This window comes from Chrysemys picta, chromosome 12 (assembly GCF_011386835.1).
Source record: "Chrysemys picta bellii isolate R12L10 chromosome 12, ASM1138683v2, whole genome shotgun sequence".
NCBI classification, from domain to species: Eukaryota; Metazoa; Chordata; order Testudines; family Emydidae; genus Chrysemys; species Chrysemys picta.
In genome coordinates, this window is record NC_088802.1 from 44,893,439 (window position 1) to 44,916,247 (window position 22,809).

The following is a 22,809-nucleotide window of genomic DNA, read 5'->3' on the forward strand; positions in this document are numbered from 1 at the left end:
ACTGACACCCTATGTGCCATTCGATTGTCCTTTTGGTGCTTGGAGGTGCTGGAAGGATCCTCTGTATGCAGTGTGAAAAATTCGGCTTTTGCTTTCACCCCATGCAACTCTATTGGCATCAGTAGGTTTGCAAGCAGTGTATGTGTACAACGTGGTTCCACAGGTCGATATCAACTACAGCTCAAACTATAAGACGTTTGAGGTAGTTCAGTAAAGCTATAAATATTAATGTATAGCCCAGCAATTGGGATAATAATGGATGTATAAATCCAACAGTTAATTGATTGATTATAAATGATAATCCGGTAGAAGTTTACCTTCAGAATGTAGTGGATTTCCAACTAAAGGCAATATCTGAAGCCTGAAATTCTAGTGTGTTGGAGGAAGGTGGGTAGAACCTATGCCTAGTTTTGTTTTGTGGAAATCAGGTTTTAGTTTTGCAAAATCAAACCCAAGCCATGGTGATTTTTTGCCCATTCCCCCTTTGTCTGACCCCCTCCTAATGTGGGGGTGGGGGGAGGATTCAGATAAATGGCTTTGCTTTCGACCTCTCCCCGGTTGGAGATTCATTAAGGACTAGATTGTGATACCCTTATTGACGTCCAGTAGCACTTTGCTGCACAAGTAACCCCACTGATTTCAAAAAGTTGACACATGTTATAAGCTAGTATTCAGTGCAAGTAAGGGTACCCCTCTGCCCTGAGGGGTAGGCACATTGCTACGTGGTTTATGGTATTGTGGAAAGAACAAATCTAATATCAGATACAGCTGTACTCTATGGGCCTCATTCAAAGCCCATTGACGTTAATAGAAAGGTTCCTGTTGACGCTAACAGAATTTGGATCAAAGCCCTAAAATCTGCCCTCCTGTCTTAAGCCACCATGGTATAAGTACTCTATTAAAATTGTAAGGCAGGTGCACACTTGACATTCTGTTAATGGACCAAAGTGGAAATCACTGGTGACTCCTCCAATATCACAGTGGGTGCACAAATATGTGACTCAGTCATAAAGTTCAAGGCAGGAATGAACCAGGTCATCTAGTCTGAGCTCTTGTATCTCACAGGCCTCTGTACACCACCCCGTCACCTGCACACCAACTCCAACAGCCAGAATTAGACCCAAGTGCCACAGACACAAGAGTCCACAAGTGGTATGCAGACGTCTGACCCTCTGCCCTTTTTATTGGCTCTAACATAAGCCCTATATGTTCCTTTTTTACTTAGAATTAAACCTCGGAAGACTGGGGCAAACATCTGTTAAGTATCCAGAATGTCTGAGGCTGACTTCAGAGTAGGGATTTTACCCAATACCCTTGTCCTGCTAGTGTATTCATGATGCTATGAAAATCATGGTAACAGAGTTTTCAAATGACCAGAGAGTCCTGTCACTAATCAGTGCAGACCTGGGCTCTGCTGGACTAAGCCCCCGTTTTTGCTGGCAGTGCCATGCGCAGTGGGGTCTTTGCTTTTTCAGCTCATAATCAGCTGCTTTGCTGAATGGTGATTGTTCATTTCTGCTATGGGGAAAAATGCGACATCTTAGCTTTGTGACTGCTAGGTTTGGAAGCCCCTTTTTTAAAAACAACTTTCTCTGCTTTTTTCTTTATGATAACTTTTAAAATGTCGTCTCCGTGTTAGAGTGGTGACTGTGAGCAGATACCATGCGCAGCAGTGCCTGTCCACGCAGTAGATTTCTTTAAATGTATGGCCTCCCGCTTCCTTTACACAGCTGTGCTTAAGACATTTCTGTAAGTGGAGTTGCATGCATGTACTCTTAGGTATCATCAATCCATCCCTGAGGTGCACAGCAGGGCATGTGTACCCATGCTGTCAATTTCATTATTTTAGTCTTGTATTACACACAAGAAATGTCATTCAGAAATGACCCCAACTCGCAGGCCTGCAGTGCTGCCATATAACTTCCAGGTTGACAAGGAGGAGGAGAAATTAAAGCATCACAAGGGTTTCATGCTTGGCTGTTTGCTTTGTCTGGGTTTCACTCCATGGCTGATGCTTGCTGTAGTTGCTCAGAATAACTGATTACAACTCACTGTACAGTTGTCATTTTTCTTTTAGAGCAAAAGCGAGCGTGTGAAGGCTTGGATAAGGGCACACCTACCTTCCTGGTGCAAAGAAAGGGATTCCTGGTCTATCTACATCTTTGCTCCTCACTCTAAGTAAGGCAACTTCCATAATAATGTGATAGCTATGGGTAGAATTGAATGCAAGTGTTACAGTGGATCACTCTGCCCCAGTACCGTGAAGATCAGAGCCTTCATTGTATGCCAGCCTGCCTATCTCCCAGTCGGTGCATCGATGAGGGTAAAGCCCACGGCCCTCTCTAAGTTTTGGAGACAGATTCTTTCCCCTGCTTCACTCCTTATGTACCACTCCATTGATGTATAGTAGCCATACGGGTTGCTGCAACTGGCTGGGGAGCATTCCCCTGGTGCAGATAAATTGTAGGATTGCTGTAAACCCTAGTGTAAGGATGAGCTGTGGGCACATGGGTGTGTGGGCTCTTAGCTTATAGTATCTTTGGGATCAGGGGCTGCACTGTAGCTCATAGCCAGCCAAGGGAGCAGCCCCTCACCAGGATCAGGTTCAGCTCCCAGAACAATATGGAGGGTGAAAAGGTGGTTTAAAGCCATCTTTGCCCTCACCCATGCCCTGTGCCTCCTGGAGGTGCGGCACGGATTCTGAGCCCCTGTTTATTCACCCAGGGTACCTGAGGAACTCTGCTTCCTCCCTTAGGATAGGTGGTCCTTTGGTCCTAAGGACTTGTGGACACCAGCTGTCACCCCCATATCAATAGACAGGTCCCAGACATTGCTTCACGTACACACGCTGTTAATTTAAGAAAGAGTGCAGGACCCGATGAGAGCCTTTGCCCTGGTGGAGGTGAGTACCAGGGGAAGCCATGCTCCTCCAGGCTGGGAAAGCTATGCCCTAAAGTTCAAGGGGTCAGAATAGCTGCTGGAGGTGGCAGCAACCAGTTGTTTGCCCAATAGTCTGTGGTGGTGGTCAGAGATGGTGTGTAACTTACAGTCCCCTTCACACAGATTCTCGTTGAACTACTCTCACCCATTCTACCAATGTCTGGGTGACTTCACAAGGAGCTGCAAAGAGGTGTGTGTTCAGTTAAACTGGGAGCCACTTTAACTGATCCCCTTCTTCCAGCTCTTCAGTGTGTAGTGAGGGGTGTGGGTGTAAGTAGCTCCAGGGGAGTCTAACTTAGTGTAAAGGGATTGAAGCTAGTGTCAGGGGATCTAAATTGCACATCATCCTTAAATCTAGCCCTGTGAGCCTATGGAAGTCTGTAAGAGGCTGGCAATGCTTGCCTGGAACACCTCACCCTCTTAGCAGGTGTTGAGCCTGCTGGCAGAGTTAAGTTGGTCCTGCTTGACTCACTGGGGCAGGCAACTGGTTACTCCATCCTGATGGAGTACTGGTTACTCTGTTCCATGACGCTGCCAGCAGGAGCCCTCTGGGAGGTGGGAGGATCTAGGCTGTGGGCTGAGAAGTCCTAAGGGAGGAACCCCAGGCACAGCCACGCTTGAGAGAGAAGGCTTGAACAGATCTTTATTATGCTGCTGTTAATTTCTTTGTTTATAAAGCCAAGCATCCAGGGAATGGGTGAGCTTTTGACTCTACACAGTAGGTGGGAAAAACACCTGGGTACAGTGGCTAAGTACATCCAATGGTATCTAAATTGGTGTCACATATGCATTGGGGGGACCAAAAGAAAGTATTACACCTACTTAGACTCCTCTAGACTTAGACTTGCCTCTGAATTTGGCCCTTTGTGTTCCCTTTCTCCCATTCCCCAGTCACACTCCTCCAGGAAAGGTCCATTGTTTACATAAAGGAGCAAGAGTCCTTTGTTCTTTCCAAGGGTCAGCTGCTATATGGCCATCTGGAATCAGTGCTCCGATACACGTTCATGCAGCAATGTCATGGCTTGTCCTAGGGGACGCCTTGCGTTTTTAAGCTGGAGGGCCCAAAGCAGCATTACAGTTCATTCATACAGTGATTACATAGACTTTTAGAAACAGTCTTTGGGAAATGTAATACCATGTTATAAATCCTGCATCAACGTACGGCCATCTGTCATGCTAAATAGCTCTTGTTCCTTTGTTCAGCATAGCATTGTTTAGCCTAGCACACTCAAACTGGGTTATTTTCTAGCTAGAGATGGAGCTAAACTAGAGCCTTGAATCCAAACGTGTCTTTGACACTAGGGGTAAAGGAGAGCTTGAAATCCGAACCTGGCGATAGATGTAAGTTGCAAGTGGCTGCTCTCTTTACAGTGAACCAAACCCCAAATGCAACCAAGCACCCCTAAACTTTGTGGTGTTTGCAAACTGGGTTCAAACTTTGTGGCTTGCACCCTTTTCTGTTTATACTGAGAAAAATTTGCTAACACATGGCCACCCTAGAGGAGGAGTCGGGAATCAGCAACGCAGCTGCTTTTCAAGCCGACTGTTCAGTTCTCACGCCGCGCATAAGGCTGATGCTTTGACAAAAGTCTTTCAGACCAGTTAGGTGTTAACAGCTCATTATGTGTCTTTTTTTCCTTTTCTGGGCAGATTCCGTCTGATGTGCAATAAAATCATCACTCACAAGATGTTTGATCATATCGTCTTGGTTATTATTTTCCTGAACTGCATTACCATTGCCATGGAACGGCCAAAAATTGAGCCCCACAGTGCTGTGAGTATCGGAGTTGTGCTACAGGTTAATGATTTCCTGAACTCTCTGCTGTCACATTCATTGTGGAGCCACCAAAGCCCAAGCCACGCTGGACTGTATCTCTTTCTCTGCTCTTGACTTCATGCTACTGAGAAAGAGGAGGCCAGATCCTCAGCTGGCCTCCTTTGTCGCAGTAGTATGAGAAAGAGAATCCTCGTCTCTGCATAGCTATATTGAAGTCAGTCCAAGTCTATGCTGATTTATACTAGCTGAGAAACTGGCCCTGAATTCCAGCTCAGGGATCAGATCTTTAGGGGCCATGCGGCTACACTGACACAGTGCTTGGACCACAAACCCTGTCTAACTGGCCCAGAGAGGATCCGCCAGTGAGGGTTGAGCATGTGGTGGTACAGAGCCAACATGGGGGCTATTTACCATCCACCCTCCCTGCTGCTTGCAGTGTGTGGGACATGCATATGGCTAGATAAAAGGGAGCCCCACACGTAGGGACGTCCCCTGCACTTCCCTGGTCCTGCAGTATGTTTTAGCTCTTTGGGATCTTTACAGGCCAGCGTAAGTAAGGGCAGCCCTCAGGCTCTGACACCGCACAAAGGAAACAGCCAGGCACAGAGCATCACCAGCATCAGGGCAGTGCATGGGAGGGCTTTAAGCCATCTCTGCATGCTGCTCGGGCCTTGTGCTCTGAACATCATGGCTGTGTCCAGGGATCTGGCCCCAGCTGTTTATAATTTGCCATTCATGGTTTATTTAAAAGAAAATCGATCCTGCTTATGTGGTATTAACTTCAGCAATAAACGTACCTTTACAGCACATGCTGAAGTGGATTTTCCATGATGCTGCCAACAGACAGGGATTCTTTCAGGCATTCAATCCTCTGCCCTCACCAAAGTTTCTTTCGTCTGATTCTGAAACATACAAGACCAGCACTCGTGCTGGGAAAGACATCCAGGCTTCCACTTTTAATATCCCATCTCCCCGGGCACAATCAGACTGTTTTTATACATGATATAACCAGGACATCTGTCTCCATTTTCTTCTCTGATAAACATTCAAACACTTTTACTCTCTCAGCGCAATGTTAGCTCCTTCCATCTGTTCTGCATCGGCGTATGGGTGGTGGGAAGGGATGGGGAAAGCTGTTCATTTTGTACTTTTCTGGCCTCTTTGTCGATCATCTTTGTTGTGACATAAGCAAATTGAATGGATACAAGCACTGTAATTCCATTTCCCTGAACCATTTGTTTTAATAAATTGCATAATGATTTTTCAAACCAGACCCTCATAACATCAACTCCTATCAGTCAGATGGGCAGAATCATCCACTTGCTCTTTTATTTCTGTATCGATTGCAGCTGAGAGGTACACTAGGCTGTTTCTGACATATTGCAAAAGACTGTTCATATTACAACAATATAAATCCCTGTTCCCTCAGTGCATGAGTGCCTTGCTGTTTATTGCTTGTGGATCTTTAAGCTGAGATCTTAAAACTAAAGTTCTCTGTGCTCTTCCTGTACATTAAAGATCCCCCTAGCACTCCTCCTCAGAGAATAAGCATGCCCCAATCTCCTTAAGCCAAATTTCTTTCCTTCACTGTTGTGCAATAAGTGACTGTCCTCCACCCCAGAGATGGCTGCATTTCATTGCATGTATACAGTAGCAAAGCGCTTTGGAGTCTTTCTATATAAATGTAAACTCTCGTTATCATTTTGTCGTCTGTCAATATGGGAGTCCGGTGGGTTTTCTGAGGATAGAGCTGAGGAAAGGCGCTGGGTTGGTAGCCCTGGATAGTGAAGCCTCTGTATCCACAGAATATGTACAGCATGGATAGTAGCTGCAATGCAGACTTCCTCACAGTTCCCCAGCCCGGCCCGGGAGGGGCCCACCATTAGGGTGAGTGGTGATCAGTCGTCACAACCCATTCGGTACTTGACCTCTTCTGAGTCTTGCAAAGTTGCCAGTTAATGCCAGGGGTGGTGGTGGCTTTTGTGATCCATTGGGAACTGGACTTTAGCCACCAACCAGCCAGCAGATGGCAACAACTCTGGGCTGGATCCAAAACAATGAACTTAGACGGGGAAGAATGACCTATTTGGGGCACAATGTTATGACAAAGGCTCTAGCACACCACAGAAGGCTCAAGGAGCTCAATCTATTTAGTTTAACAAAGAGAATGTTAAGGGGTGACTCGATCACAATTTATAAGTACCTAGATGGGGAACAAATATTTGATAATGGGCCCTTTAATCCAGGAGACAAAGGTATAAACACGATCCAATGGCTGGAAGTTGAAGCGAGACAAATTCAGCCTGGAAATGGTGTACCTTTTTACAGTGAGGGTAGTTAGCCATTAGAACAGTTTACCAATGGTCATGATGGATTCTCCTCCATCACTGGCAATCTTTAAATCAAGATCGGCTTTGTTTCTAAAAATTCTTCTGTAGGAATTTTTGGGGGGAAGTTCTATGGCTGGTGTCATACGGGAGGTCTGATAAGATGATCACAGTGGTCCTTCCTGGCCTTAGTCCATATGAAAGAGGCCTATAGCATGGAGCAGGGTTCCTGCAGATCAGGATTCTGTTTTCACCAGACACTGCTGTTTTTCCAAACATGCCTGCCAGTTAATGAAACAGGCTTGTCATTCAGGCTGGGAGTTTTCAAAGTTTTGTTTTACAAGGTTTGGATCCCCTTGAAACCATTAAAACAAAAACACCCTTTTAATGAGAGTCCATTGATGCCGCTCTCCGTTAACTCACTTTTTTTTAATGAATTGGACTTGGCGAATTTGGATGCTGCCTGAGCTTATTTTGAGCTCCCAGCCATTGTTTAACTTACAGATGCCTTTTTTCGACTTCTGTTCCCCATTAGACATTGTCAGGCAGGCTGCTCGGACAGCTGCTGCACATGTAAAAGGCTAGCTTGGGTGGGATGGACATGCTGCTCACTTGAGCTCGCTCTCTGAGTGCAGGAACAGATGAACCACTCTGGATGCCAGGCTGCCTCCCCAGCTAGTCCACTGGGGGAAGTTGTCCTGTCATTTCTCATCGATGACTCCTAGTGACATTAGAGGGTTTCATGCAGCTGATGGAGGCAGAGATTTTCCAAAGCTGGTGAAGGGATTTGGAGGCCCTGTTCCCATTGAAATGAGTGGGAACTGGGTGTCTGTATCCTCTAGGCAGCTTTGGAAATCCTGTTGTAGCTCTTGGTATTGTGGAGGCTCTTAGAAAGCTAGAGCAAAGGACTTCTTTGCTGTCCCAACTTTCTTCAGAGGTATTAAATGCTGCTGTCTGGACACACCTGCTGAATATTTCAGAAATAGGGCCAGATCCTCAGCTGGTGTAAATCAGTATAACTCCATTGAAGTGATAGCAGCTGAGAATCTGGCCCACACATTTCGGAGCATTCCTTCACATTCTGAATGGCTCTTTGGTCCCATGTTGGGTCCCCTTAGAGCCCTGTCCAGAAACCCTTGCACAGAGAGGTATTTTATTTGCATGGATGTTCGGGGAAAGGCTGGTGTGTGGTGTTTTTTGTTGTTGTTGTTGTTGTTGTGTTTTTTTTATGATGACCTGGATCCACATGCAAATAAGGGCATTCGTTATCCACTCCGTGCTCTTTGTTGTTCTCCAGTTTAAAAGCCATCTGAACTGGGCCTCTGGGACATTGCACCAGTCAAGGTGCGGAATGGCCCTGGGTGAGAACAAGGGTGGGAGCAGCAAAGATGGGGAGGAAAGGTGGGGTCTCTAGTGCTGTTTGAAAAGGGAGAAGTGAGAGGATTGGGTGGGAGCCTGAATTGGAGGAGCCCAAGGTGTGGCACTTGAGGAGGACAGTGGTGCTGCCAGTGGTGAGGGAGGGTGAGGCACTCTGGTCTTGCCAGGACTTGGAGGAGATTTCTGAGATGCAGAAGTGGACAGAGGGGAGAGAGCTCAGGGGCACAGAGGCAGATGTGAGAACCATCAGCCTGGGGATGGTAACCATGGGAGCCAGTGAGGTCACCCAGGGATCAAGGTGAGCTGGGCAGAAGACAGAAAGCAGAAGGGGGGACCCAAGGGTGGCACTACAGGAGATGCGAGAGCGAGGCAGGGCACACAGCCCCGTTCTAGCTGACAGAGCTCTCGCCTGGAAACACAAATAGTTATTTTAGCTTCACTTGTTTCAAATAATTGTACTTTGCCTTCCAGAGCCATAGATTTTCTAACTGCCTAGAGCCAGTTCTCTCCCTGTCCCAATTAGAGCCGGCCAGTCAGAGCAGGGGAGGCAGTCTCTCCACAGCAGGCCTTCCTGTTCCGGAGAGTAGGGGATGCGGTGCGTGGAGACTGCACTTCCAAATCGCTGCATACTTGCCAAAGAGAAGTGTAATATTCTGACTCTTTTCTACCTGCTATTACCATTTCATCTGCACTGCCTAAAGCAGGTGCTTATCCGCTCCTGCAGATGCTTAGCCCCACCGCACACTTGCCGACCTTTTGTGCAGCACTCTCTTGAAGACCATGGATGTTTTCTATCATGACTCATGCAGTCACAGCAGGGGTCTTTAAGACTTGATTAATTACGGACACCAGGATGGAAACAAGCTACTTAGTGATTCCTGTGTCACTCTCAGTAAATCATGGCCTGGCAAATGAGAGTTTCCATGGTGTTTTCTCGTAGTTAAATTGCAGCTGGTTTTTAGAGAGCTGCATTTCTTAGAGAACGGCTCTTTAGGGAGCAGTGGAAATAAATCCAGCGTCCCCAGTAATGTTACCATAATGTTACAGGGAGATGTTTTAGTCCCTGTGCGAGAGTGCGCACATGCACACACACACACACACACACACACAGTGTTTCTGTCTTACTCCCCCTACCCCCCCAACTCTCCAGCTCACGGTACAAGCAATCAGAGATTGTATAGAGATTAGGGGAAAGTGTAATTTATTTAATGATCATCATTAAAAAGAAAGGTTTCTGCTGGTTATAGATAGGGAATTAGTCCACGCTTTCATCTGTAATCACTAACTGCTTACACAGAAGGAAAGCATGGTTTAGTGGTTAGACCATGGGACCGGGTTAGAGCATAGGAAAACTGCTGGGTTCTGTTCCCAGCTCTGTCGTGGTCTTGGGCAAGTGACTTAAACTCCCTGGGGGCAGATTCTCAGCTGGTATAAATGGCTGTAATTTCATTGACTTCAATGAAAACATGGAGACATTCCAGAAGACTGGAAAAGGGCAAATATTTTGCCCATATATAAAAAGGGAAATAAGGAAAACCTGGGGAACTACAGACCAGTCAGCTTAACTTCGGTACCTGGGAAGATAATGGAGCAAATAATTAAGAAATCAATTTGCAAACACCTAGAAGATAACGAGGTGATAAGTAACAGTCAGCATGGCTTTATCAAGAACAAATCATGTCAAACCAACCTGATAGCTTTCTTTGACAGGGTAACAAGCCCTGTGGATAGGGGGGAAGTGGTAGATGTGGTATATCTTGACTTTAGTAAGGCTTTTGATACTGTCTTGCATGACCTTTTCATAAACAAACTAGGAAAATTCAACCTAGATGGAGCTACTATAAGATGGGTGCATAACTGGTTGGAAAATCATTCCCAGAGAGCAGTTATCAGTGGTTCACAGTCATACGGGAAGGGCATAACTAGTGGGGTCCCGCAGGGATCGGTTCTTGGTCTGGTTCTGTTCAATACCTTCATCAATGACTTAGATAATGGCATAGAGAGTACACTTATAAAGTTTGCGGACAATACCAAGCTGGGAGGGGCTACAAGTGCTTTGGAGGATAGGATTAAAATTCAAAATGATCTGGACAAACTGGAGAAATGGTCTGAAGTAAATAGGATGAAATTCAATAAGGACAAATGCAAAGTACTCCACTTAGGAAGGAACAATCAGTTGCACACATAAAATGGGAAATGACTGCTTAGGAAGGAGTACTGCGGAAAGGGATGTGGGGGTCATAGTGGATCACAAGCTAAATATGAGTCAACAGTATAACACTATTGCAAAAAAAGCAAACATCATTCTGGGATGTATTAGCAGGAGTGTTGTAAGCAAGACATGAGAAGTCATTCTTCCACTCTACTCCATGCTGATTAGGCCTCAGCTGGAGTATTGTGTCCAGTTCTGGGTGCCATATTTCAGGAAAGATGTGGACAGATTGGAGAAAGTCCAGAGAAGAGCGACAAAAGATTAATGGTCTAGAAAACATGGCCTGTGAGGGAAGATTGAAAAAATTGGGTTTGTTTAGTCTGGAGAAGAGAAGCCTGAGAGGGGACATAAGTTTTCAAGTGCATAAAAGGTTGTTACAAGGAGGAGGGAGAAAATTGTTCTTCTTAACCTCTGAGGATAGGACAAGAAGCAATGGGCTTAAATTGCAGCAAGGGCAGTTTAGGTTGGACATTAGGAAAAACTTCCTAACTGTCAGAGTGGTTAAGCATGGAAATAAATTGCCAAGGGAGGTTGTGGAATCTCCATCACTGGGGATTTTTAAGACCAGGTTAGACAAACATCTGTCAGCGATGGTCTAGATAATACTTAGTCCTGCCTTGACTGCAGGGGACTAGACTAGATGACCTCTTGAGGTCCCTTCCAGTTCTATGATTCTATGGCCGTTTACACCAGCTGAGGCATGGTTTCTCTGTGCCTCAGACTGCCTTTCTGTATAGTGGGTATCCAACTTACTTTACAAGAATCATTAAGCCCCACAACAACCATGTGAAGTACTCTGAGATCCACAGTGAAGGGTTGTGAGACACCCGCTATCTATCATGCATAAGGAAACTCTCCTTACATCTGTCAAGCACCCCCATGCATCCCAGAGTACTTGGGACGAGTGAAGGAATGGTATAGAACTTGGGAAAGTGTGGAATGGCCAACGGATACATGGAAAAGAATGGCTTAGATTTGAGAGAGAGGGCATGTGAATTTCAATTGCATCCTTCGCTTATTTCCCCCATCACCTGTGGTGAAGCAAGCAGCATCCTATAGAGAAAGCTGGCAGCTGTCCATGGTACTGACATACACAAAGGCACATAAGAAAAGAGATCTCTAAACAAGTGAAGTGTTATCATGTAAATGTTTGGACATCTTCTTCAGGAGCAAACATTCCAAGACTTATTTCAGCATAAGATCAGGAGAACATTAAGCAACCGCCCAAATAGACATCTCGAGAGAGAGATTTGGAGAGCAGACTATAAAACCTTGTCTCTAATTTTCTTTTTTTTTTTTTTTATAGGAACGAATTTTCCTGACGCTGTCCAACTACATCTTCACCGTAATCTTCCTGGCTGAGATGACAGTTAAGGTAAATGAAGCCAAAGCATAAGCTTGGCTGTGCTGCATTAGCACCATTTTATGACTTCGGATTTCTAAAGCCCCTGTGCCCATTTTTCCAGAGATCATCATGTCTTAATCTGCTCTGCTACTTGGGAAGGAGGAGTAACCCAATAAATATCAGGCACCTTATTCTTAGTGCATTTTTCAGCACCATCATTCCATTGAAGTTATGCCTGATTTATAGCAGTATAGATGAGATGAGAGGCCTCAAATCAGCAGTCCATCCCTTTTCCATAGAGCACTTAAGCGCATGCTTTACTTCAGCCATGTGTGTAAATCCCATTGACTTCCATGACCTAAAGATAAGTTTACGCTTAAGTGCTTTGCTAAAGAGGCAGTGTGACCTAGTGGCTAACGTACTGGACTGAAACTCAGGAGACTGGGACTCTATTCCTATCTCTGCCTGCCACTGGCTGTTGGGTGACCTTGGGCACATCATTTCACCTCCCTGTGCCTCAGTTTTCCCATCTGTAAAATGTGGATAATGATACTGACCCCCTTTGTGAAGTGCATTGAGATCTACTCATGAAAAATGCTGTATTAGAGCTGCGTAGTGGTGATTTGTTGTTATTTTATTAAATGTGTACTTAAATGCTTTTCTGAATTAGAGACTGAATAAGGCCCAAAGATTGGCAAGACTTTTTCCTGTATATCACTCTCATATAATTCATAACATCTCAGAAGTATTCCCCTCTCATTTGGAAACTTCCCCCGTCTTCTGTAGTTGCAAATCTGGTGGCCAGCAATAGCCTATAGTCAGGACCTCGAAACCACTTCTCTTCCCCGGTAGCCCAAATAATCATGTGATCAAATCTTCTGTGCAACAGCTATACATTAATAGAACCACTTTTGCACAACTAGGTTTAGCTGCATTAAAAATACATCAGCTGTTAAGGGGCAATCTGCGGTGTGTTTTGCAGAGTTATTTTTACAGTCCTTACGGTATAACACTTTACAGAATTGTCTAATTAGGTTTCTATACTGGGAAGCAAATGGACTCGCAATCACTTATCTGTGAATAATGTATTAGCTGCAAGTCGCTAACTGGAAGAAACATACTGGCTGAATTAGTCATAACTTGTTGCCATTTGGGCAGGTGGTGGCGCTCGGCTTGTGCTTTGGGGAGAAGGCCTACCTGAAGAGCAGTTGGAATGTGCTCGATGGGGTGTTGGTTCTCATCTCGGTCATTGACATCCTGGTTTCACTGGTATCGGACAGCGGCACTAAAATTCTTGGAATGCTGAGGGTCTTGAGGCTACTGCGAACGCTCAGGCCATTAAGGTAAGCAGCGATTTGGGGCTAGATAAGATAGAAAAGGGGTGCAGGTTGGCTGCGCAAGCTTCTGGTTGGGGATGGTTCCCTGAATCTCTCCATGCAAAGAAACGGAACTGTTTTCTGGAGTGCAATGGAAGGGCCCAGTGAGACAGAAAACGCAGGGTTTGCTGCCCAGTCACACCTCCAGCTCTGTGCACAACCTGTCGTTGCCTTTACAACAAACTCCCAGCCTGATTCTGAGACATGACAGCCTCGGGTCCTGTTCAAGTCAAGGGGAGCTCCAGGCACTCAACACATCTCAGGGTCAGGCTTAACTGTGTAGAAAACTGATCAGTGCCCCCTTTGCTCATTAACGCACACATTCCCTGCTATTTGTGCTCTCATTTGCTCTGTGTGAAGTGTTTCTTAACAGCTCCTTTCCCCTCTCCCTTCAGGCAATCAATGGCTTTTGTAACCAAGAATAAAATTAGTAGCAGGTGGCAGCGAATTTTTAAAGATTCAGAGACCAAACTGTTACTTAACCTAAAATGTGAAGATTTTTTTCCCTTCAAAATCTCCATTAATTTCACTCTGATACTAATCGTAAGAATGGCCTGATGAGATGAGAGCACTGGTCCTTCTAATCAGGTTTCCTGTCGGACAGTGGCCAGTATTGGATGCTTCACGGACAGGAACAAGATATCTTTTAATGGACAATTGTGCAACAACCTGCCCATGGAGGAAGTTTCTTCCTGACCCCAAGCAAACCGTGTTTGGCCTATGCCCTGAAGCATGAGGGTTTATATGCTTAATAAATATGATAACCTATCTAATATAATTGGGGATGTTCTTGTTATGCTGGAACTAACAAGCGTATCATCCCCACAGTCTCTTTACACACATGTTGTATCACACTCCCCCTCCCTTCATCTGGTGTTTTTTCTTTTGGGGTAGGGATGTATCTCTTTCTTTCTGTGTGTTTATGCAGGGCCTAGCAAAACAGCCTCATTCTGACTAGGCCATCTGTTTGCTACTGCAATATGAATAATAAAAAGGTCACACCATCTGTATATTTCTGACATACTCTCCTCTGAAAGAATCACAACATAGACTTTGTCCACATGCCCTGTTAGAGCTGGATCGAAAATCCATTAAAGCATTTCCATTGCCTTCAGTAGGCTTTGGATCACCCTTTTAGTGGGTAAAAAACTAGAAATGAGCAAATAATTAGCAACTGCTAATATTTTTGCCAAATTTTGCCATATTTGTCACAAATTGCATTGGCCTTTACGTCTTTTGCCATTTACGCGCTCAGAAGTCCCCAGATTGTGCGCACACTGTTCATGGCGAGCATTAAAGATTCAGATTTTGAACTCTACTGGTGAGTTTTGATTGGACAGTTATATTGCATTGTATGTGTCTGTTCCCTGATTGGGTGATCGCCACCCTGAGAATCAAGTTTCGGAGGTGAATACTTGTGATTGTGGGTTCAGATTTGGCTTTCTTCAGGTGTTTCCCAGTGTTTCCTTGTCGTTTGCTGATTCTGTGAACGTTCCTGACAGCATGCTTGTTTGTTAGACTTTTCCACAGAAAGCCACGGGGCAAAAAGGGCACTCGCACAGTTAAAATAGATCCACTTAAAGCAAAGGTTCTCAACCTGGGTCTTGGCCCCAGAAAGGTCACAGGGGCTCATGGCCACCCTGCCTTTCCCATACTGCTAAATGGAATGGGGATCCTGGCTACATTGAAAGGGGTGGCCCCAGAAAGTCCCACTATGGAAAAGGGCATGTTGCTATTAAAATGATTAAGAACCATCGGTTTAAAGGTTCAAACACACATTCGCAGAAAATTGTTCACAATATCTACCCAGCTCTTCTCTCGCCTTTTTAATACTTACACAGGAAAAGTACAAGATAATTGGAATTTCTATAGGTAAAATTAGTATCTATTTCACATCCGCTTCAACTGAGAGATGCACATCAAACTTGGAGAATCTCCTCCCGTGAAGGTTATTGGTTTTCTCAATGAGCCCGTGGTGTTAGATCACATCTAGATAAGATATTTTGAGTGCGCTTTACATTAATCTGTAATGTTTCCTGATTATTTTATTTTCAATTTAAGGCTTTGATCCTGTTGTCAGTGAGACTCCGTATCTGTGTATAGGTCAGCCTGCTCAGGATTGGGGTCTTAATTCACATGAGCTGTCCTCGTTCATGTGAGTTATCCCATTCACCTCAATGGGATTCTTTGTACGAGTATAAACTTCCAGTTGGAAAGGGTATTTGCAGGATCAGGCCCTTACATTATTTTGTTCCGTTGGCGTCGGATGTATTTTCTCAAGAGGGTACATGAGTGTTTGTGATTGACTAACCTGCACAAACACTTCATAACGCAAAGGAAGTTTTTAAAAGATAACAATGAAACTGTTCCCTAAATACGTTCACAATCGATTCTGTTCCTCTGTAATTAGATTTGTAGCAAATGAAAAGCCAACCGTTAAAGTCGGGGCTTTTCAGTCATTCATAAATCTCCACATGTGGAAATCCATCTGCAGTTATGCACATGCACATATGGACTCAGCTGACCATGGTGGCCTCCCTGCCCAAGGCTCAGCAACTTATTTTGCTGTTTCATTTAAGAACAATAAATTTTGCATTCTTTAGCTCCACCTGTTGGGACAGCTGTGTATGTGCAAGTGTAATTGGATGCACAACTCATCCTCCTCTTGTTTTAATCAAAATGAAGCCCATATTGCCTGGGAAATTAGCTGCTATTAATGTAGGAATGTCAATTCAGTGTATGAGATTCACTTCAGAGCCTGGACCCTGCACAAGGCCCTGTGTGATGCTTCAGCCAGCCCAAACTTTTCATGGATTGGGGTTGAATTTAGCAAATAGACTCAGACAAAATAATTGAGGGGGGGGAACGGACAAATTTTTTAAGCCGCAGCTTTTCACTACTACATTTTCAAGATGAAACGTTTCTACTTTTCATTTCAAAATTGGTGTTTTGTTTACAAATTTAGCTAAATGTATTTTTAAAAAGTTAAACGCCCGAAAATGAAACAAACACACACACGCAAATATTCATTTCCGGTCAAATGAAACATTTCATTTGTCTTGAAACAAATTGGGGAGGAGATCATTTTGGCAAGAAAACCAAAATATTTCCGTTTCAGCTCAACCCAAAATTATTGGCCACCGAACTGAAAAAAAATCAGTTATTCACTCCGCTCGAGACAGGGACCGGAGCCAGCCCAAGGTCAGCAAGTGACGACTTCTGGCTGCCATTTGCCAACTTCCTGTATATGTGTGAGGGGTAGAATTGCAAGAATGGCTATAAGGGAGTGTGATGGGATGTCCACCCCACACAAAGCCTGAAGGGGGGGAAGGTGGCTACGTGTGCCAGTTAACCGCCTGGGCTGCACCTAGAGGAGGAGCCAGGGAGCAAGGGCTAATTAGAGATGAAGCTCATCAGAACAGGAACAGGAGGGGCCTCTCTATAATGCCCAGTAGTTGAAAGTGGAACGGGGTGGGAGAGATGGAAACTGCTGTCACTCTCAAGGTGTGGGAAGGTATGGTAAGAAGCAGCCCAGGGATACAGCAAAAAGGGATAGACCTTGTGCAGATCTTGAGTGCGTGTTGTAGGCTCCTTGAACTGGAAACCAGTGTAAAGGGTGGGCCTGGGTTCCCCTACCAGCCACTGGGGAAGTGGCACTGTTATGGGGCAGTGAATGGGAAGACTGCCTGGGACAGGGGGTTCTGAGAGACTTTGATATATGCCCCCCAGAAGGGGAGGGCTACAGTGATCTGGCCAGAGGGCCAAGCCACAAAGTGGGAACAGTCGAGTCTCAAGCGAGTGAGACCGGGAGAGAGACGGAGTGAGCAATGTGAGGAAGGGGCGTCGACATGGTAGAGCTAATCCCCGGATGCGACCAGAAGGAGGCGCTTCAATGGTGAGTGTAGCACCCCGGGACAGGGAGACATCAGGAGAAAAATCCCTGTAAGAAGCCACCGCTCTACACCTCACAGCATTGAACGTTAGGAAAGTGAAGGGTTTTCGTTAAGTTTGCTTTGGCTTATGGCAGCTTGCCTTGATTTATGGCCCTAGAGGTTTGCTACTTATAAAAGACCTTCCTGATTGCTACTTTGTCTTATTTCACTGTGGAAAACCCCACTGCCTTATATAGTATACACAATTGTGTATGCAAAATCACATATGCAAATCAAGTATTTGCATGTACACCTGACCAGCAACGTGTGCGGCTGACCATTTGCATGAACAAATACCCAATCTGCATACGTGCAAATCACGTACATGCAGTTGTGTGGGCGTAATTACACAACCCAGTCATTGAATATCAGGCCTAATGCTATACAAAGGGGTATTCAAGCCCCACTCTAGGCACAGAAGTTTGAAAATGTCACAAAGAAGGGGCATTCCAAGGTGTTTCCACTGCTCTCTCTGATGTACCAGCCTGTAGAAGAATTGCTGATCCAATAACGTTCCTTCCTAATTCCACTCTATATGCATCCGAAGAAGTGGGCTGTAGTCCACGAAAGCTTATGCTCTAATAAATTTGTTAGTCTCTAAGGTGCCACAAGTACTCCTGTTCTTTTTGCGGATACAGACTAACACGGCTGCTGCTCTGAAACCTTCCTAATGTGTCAACTTGCTGTTGTCAGGATCAAGTGCTACAGCTCACGATACAAGAGAAATCCAAATTAAAAATGGATTCAGAATTAATTTGGATAGGTTTCAACGCTATTTTACTCTCTTCAGAGCTTTGGCTTCAGCTTCCAAAGCAGATGTGTAAATTATTCACTCTTCCTCCCATCGCTGTATGAAATAGTCATTTTATAGCTTCGCTCCTCTTTATCATATTATCACCTTTGCTGTTTTTTCCCCCCATGGAGGAAAGCCTGCATTAACACTGAGCTGCCACTTCTTTATACCAACGGGCTGAGCAGACTAGCAGGCTTAAAGTTAGTAAATATGTTCCAGCTGGGATGAGATTGACAGCAGTCTTGGAGCATCTGCATGCTTGGAGTTTAGCAGCATTGTGACTGCTGAGGCCAGCAGAACCAAGAGGAACTCAAGGGATTAGCATTTTTTTCATGCTGAAGAACTTCTGTGACTCCAATTTCTTCATTTGTCAGATGCCTGACGCAGGCTGAAATGGTCCTTAATGCAATCTCAGCTGGCTACCGTGTGACAATGTCCGGAGGGCTCGAATCAGCTGGATCGTTCAGCACTCAATTGTCGGAGCAGTGGATTGGACAGCATGGGTTTGCAGGCAATAATATCAGCAGGATCTTGGGCAATATTGATGAGGTGCTGGGATGGTTAAAGCCATCATGATGGAGCGGACACTAATGTCTCGGAAATGCTGAGATTGCGTTACTTTGCGGTTCTATCTAGGACCTTATCCGGCTCTCACTGGAGCCTTTCCGTTGACCTGGTGGATCTTAGCTTCAGTGCCTGAAGGCATGAGGACTATGATGTTTTTCATTAATTAGCGTTTAACCTTCTGACGGGTGGCGGCAGCAGCAGCTAGCACCAACTCAGTATCCAGCGGTTCCTCTTAAAATTACAAAATAAAACCGTCTTGAGCCCCCACCCAGAAACTTGGGAAAACTAAATACCTTCCCTGGGCATCGCTGCTAGTCCGTACTTCCCCCCTCGCAAGCACCGAGTCTGTGTCTAATGAAAAGAGAACATTTATTAAGGGGAGAGGGGACGCAGCATTAATTTGGGAAAACACAGCAACGATGACTCAGAAGTATGCAGACAATAAGTAAACCACCCGCCCCGGAGGATCTTGGGCAGGAGTTCTTTGCCTCAACTTCCCACCTTGCAGCGTGGAAGCCCAATGGATGACCGTCTCTTTAACATGCGTCTCCCTGGGCTGTAGTCCACGAAAGCTTATGCTCTAATAAATTTGTTAGTCTCTAAGGTGCCACAAGTACTCCTGTTCTTCTTTTTCCCTCCACTGCAACCCACTCATGGTTTGTTGTCGAACATCAGTAAAGCATTATGGAGTGCATTCAGGTGGGTTCCCCTCCAGCGAGTGAGGCCTCTGCCATTGCTCTGCTGAGTCCATGGTCTGGCTGGGTCCAACCCTACAGCCCCATGCGGTTAGTAATCATTCTTCTAGGATTTGTTGGGCAAGAGGCTGCTTTTGCTGCTGATCTCACCAGGCTACCTTTAGCTGGGTTCTGAGGTTCCACCACCGAACCCAGACCTTAGTGATTTCACTGGGTAGTGGGGAGCCTGCCGACACTTGCATTGCCTGTCACTGCACGCTGTCTCCACGGCCGATGTAAGGCTCAGCCCCTAGACCTGGAGAGGAAGGGTCAAATGGCATCTGGGACCTTTAAACAAACTCCTCCCTACCAGATAGGAAGATCTGTCCCCACCCCCTCTGAGTGTCACTTGGATATGACTCACTACCCCATGTTTAGTGAGTATGCCTTTTAATTGTACACTAAGGATCAAAGCATTTAATTACCCCTGCTTTCAAGGCTTAAGTGAATTTTAACCCAAAACAGCGAAAATTAGTCACTTGGCAAAGTAGGTGGTGTGTCTATGCTAATAAGGTCGGCTCATGAGGTCTTTTCCTCCAATTTCTCTACAGCTGACGGGAAAGCTCTCCTTCAGCCCGTTGGCGTACATCTGGGATTACATTTTTCTTCAGATTTTTTTCTGTAGGCCTGGGGATAATGTTACAGGAGAAGCAGCGGGGTGTTGTGCAGGCTGCCGTGCAGACGTGACGCAGATGCACAGGATTATATTCTGATTAGGAATTTGAAAGAACCAAAGGGTTATATAATTTCTTAGCCCCTCTTTCTCAACATGCATCCTCTGCTGGCCAATATAGAAGAATGACCTCCTATTCCTTTTCCCTGTGTTGGAACTCAGATGGTGTCTTGTCAGGAAAATCACTTTGTTCCATCTTTAATTTGATGTTGGTGCTGGTGAAAGTTGCCAGGCCCTGGAGACTGAATTTCTTCATTATAGCCACAGAATAGAGTTTCCTCACGAGAGGAAGGGTGGGGAGGGTGCTTGCCTGGGACTCAGGAGACCTGGTTCAATTTCCTACTGTATCACAGATTTCCTGAGTGACCTTGGGCACATCACTTAATCTTTCTGTGCCCCTGTTTTCCCATCTGTAAAATGGGGATAATAGCACTTCTTGTGGGGCTGTTGTGAGGAATGTGTGTGATTGTGAAGTGCTCAGATACTACAGTTATGGAGAGGCATAAAAGTACCTAGGATTCATATACAGAATAGGCATCAAACTAATTGAGATAGTGCAAGCTTAAGCTAACATGCTTAAGCCCTGATCTGGGTGTATTTCAGTCTTCACATGCTTTAGTCTATCCGCTGAGACTATCCAAAAGGGTGCTAGTGAGGACAGTGTTTGTTGTTTGTGATGTGGATCCCTGCCTGCCCAGAACTGGACTGAGATCAACAAACATGTTTAACATAGTGTGCTAAGCTGCCATTTGAGGGTAATGATTTGTTTTGGTTGCTGCCAGCCTGGCTTAGATTTGCTTCACAGCCTTAAAGGTTAAAGACTTCAGAACTCCTTACATTCCCTGAGCCATCCAGTCCTCTCCAAGCTCGGGAAGACAGCACAGAGCAGATCAGACAGGGAGCAGAGAGTGTAATAAGTAACAACAACTGCTACCTGAGCACAACAGCCAGGTTGCAAAACAGAAGCATCTGCCTTTTGTGTTGTGTTGGTAGGGAGTGGATAAAAATATCACCATCTGTTTCTTTTTTACAAGGGGAATTGACAAGCTACCCTTGACATTTAGAGTAAATATTTTACCAGAAAGAAGGAAATATTTTTTTTTTTTTTTTAGTTTTTCAGGGTATTGTTTAAAGCCAACAATTCTTAGAAGAAGAAAAAAAGGAAAACAAAAAACCCACCATTATTTTATGGCTGTGCACGTAGCTCTGGAGTTTAACTCTATAGGCACAGAGACACACAAGGAATAATGCAAACTTTCAGAGAGCATGAGGTTTATCCGTCATGCACCTCAATAAAGCCAAACGTCGCTGTCACACGTCCGAGCCCACAGTGACCCCTGCTGGGGGAATGACACAGTCTGGGGAGGATGGAGATTAGACTAGAACTCAGACTGGGAGGTAGTTTAAGATGGCAAGAGGCAGGTTATTGAGATAGGAAATCAAAATATACCAAGGGGGGGGGTGAAAATGCAGAGGGACACTGAGCTGGGCAGAGCAGGGAGAGACCTTGGGGAGCCCTTGATAGGATCAGTGTAGAATGGGGACGTCAATCAGGAAGGAAGACATCCTTGTCCCATCAGTGAACAGGTGCTTTACATTTTGAGTGCCAAGTTTTCAAAGGAGCCTTTAAACCTATGTCCAAAAAACACATACACACACACACACGCACGCACACCCCGCTCTATGGGTGCAATTGCACGTTTTTTGTGCATCAATGCCTGACTTTCCATGCCTACATTTGTAAGCAGCTTGGCCATAAAGACTAGATTTACAAAGTGTTAGCCCCCTAACTCCCATTGATGTCAATGGTACTTTTGTAAATCTCACTAGAAACCTATTTGCCCCTAAATACCTTTGTAAATCTGTCCCTAAATGACTTGATGGATTTTTTTAATATAAACAAGCTTAGTCCTCTGATTCAAGTATTGCCCTTGGTATAACGGTGTAGTTCATCTTCTACTCCTTTGTTTTCCTGCTTGTTTCTATCTTGCTATTGATTGCTTGTGCCTTCTCCTTTAGCCCTACATTATAATCTAATCTACAGTTATGAAATTCGAGGTAATGCCAGAGAGATAGGAAGCGATCCTGTAGCGTTGAAGGTTACTGCTTATGCTCTTGTGGTGAAGTTCTCAGTTGACTCACAAAAGTGGTTGAATATCTGATGTCAGCAGTGAATGGGTAGAAGTAAGATAGGATGAAGGTAGGAAATGTAGTGGCTCAGGAATCTGTGTTGGACCCAGTCCTGTTCAAATGGTGTATTAGTGGCCAGGAAGAGAGAAAGTGGAACCAAGCGCATGCATTTGTGAATGACACAAAACTAGAGGCTGGATCCAAAGGGAGATGGGATCCAGACCAGAACCGAGAGAGCTTGTCAAATTGCATTATAGAAAAATACAAAGTGATGAGGCTTTGATGAACAACGGGTGGGGGGAAAGATGACATCCTGGCTATGTGCTCTAGAAGGCGCTAATCAGGAGATAGATCTGGGAGTGACAATGGGTTAGATTAAAACCATCAGATCTATCTCTGGCAGTACAAGAGGCCAGAGGGACCACATCTGACATACAGTAGAACCTCAAAGATACGAATGCCAGAGTTACGGACTGACCGGTCAATTGGACACCACGTGAAACCAGAAGTAACCAATCAGGCAGCGGCAGAGACCAAAACAAACAAACGAAAAAAGCAAGTACTGTACTGTGCCTGTATTGCAGCTTAAAGGTAGGCACATCTGGGCTGCCTGTCCTCACTCCCAC

At 45.1% G+C, this 22,809-nt stretch overlaps 1 protein-coding gene across 26 annotated transcripts in view; it reads left to right on the forward strand.

Moving 5' to 3' along the window:
• The window catches only part of LOC101943672 (ATP-binding cassette sub-family C member 3), a 373,691-nt gene that overhangs the window by 206,405 nt on the left and 144,477 nt on the right, over positions 1-22,809 (forward strand). For 25 of the 26 annotated variants that reach the window (XR_010591763.1, XR_010591762.1, XR_010591761.1 and 22 more), the window contains 4 exons: positions 2,078-2,178; positions 4,591-4,714; positions 11,940-12,008; positions 13,137-13,321. Coding sequence is in view for 23 of the 26 variants with exons in the window: in XM_065562811.1 (XP_065418883.1) it covers positions 2,078-2,178; positions 4,591-4,714; positions 11,940-12,008; positions 13,137-13,321 (479 nt within the window). In the remaining 3 variants the exon portion in view is untranslated. Of the gene's footprint in view, positions 1-2,077; positions 2,179-4,590; positions 4,715-11,939; positions 12,009-13,136; positions 13,322-15,422; positions 22,739-22,809 lie in introns of those variants that run through there. The other variant, XM_042841070.2, reaches the window with a different exon arrangement.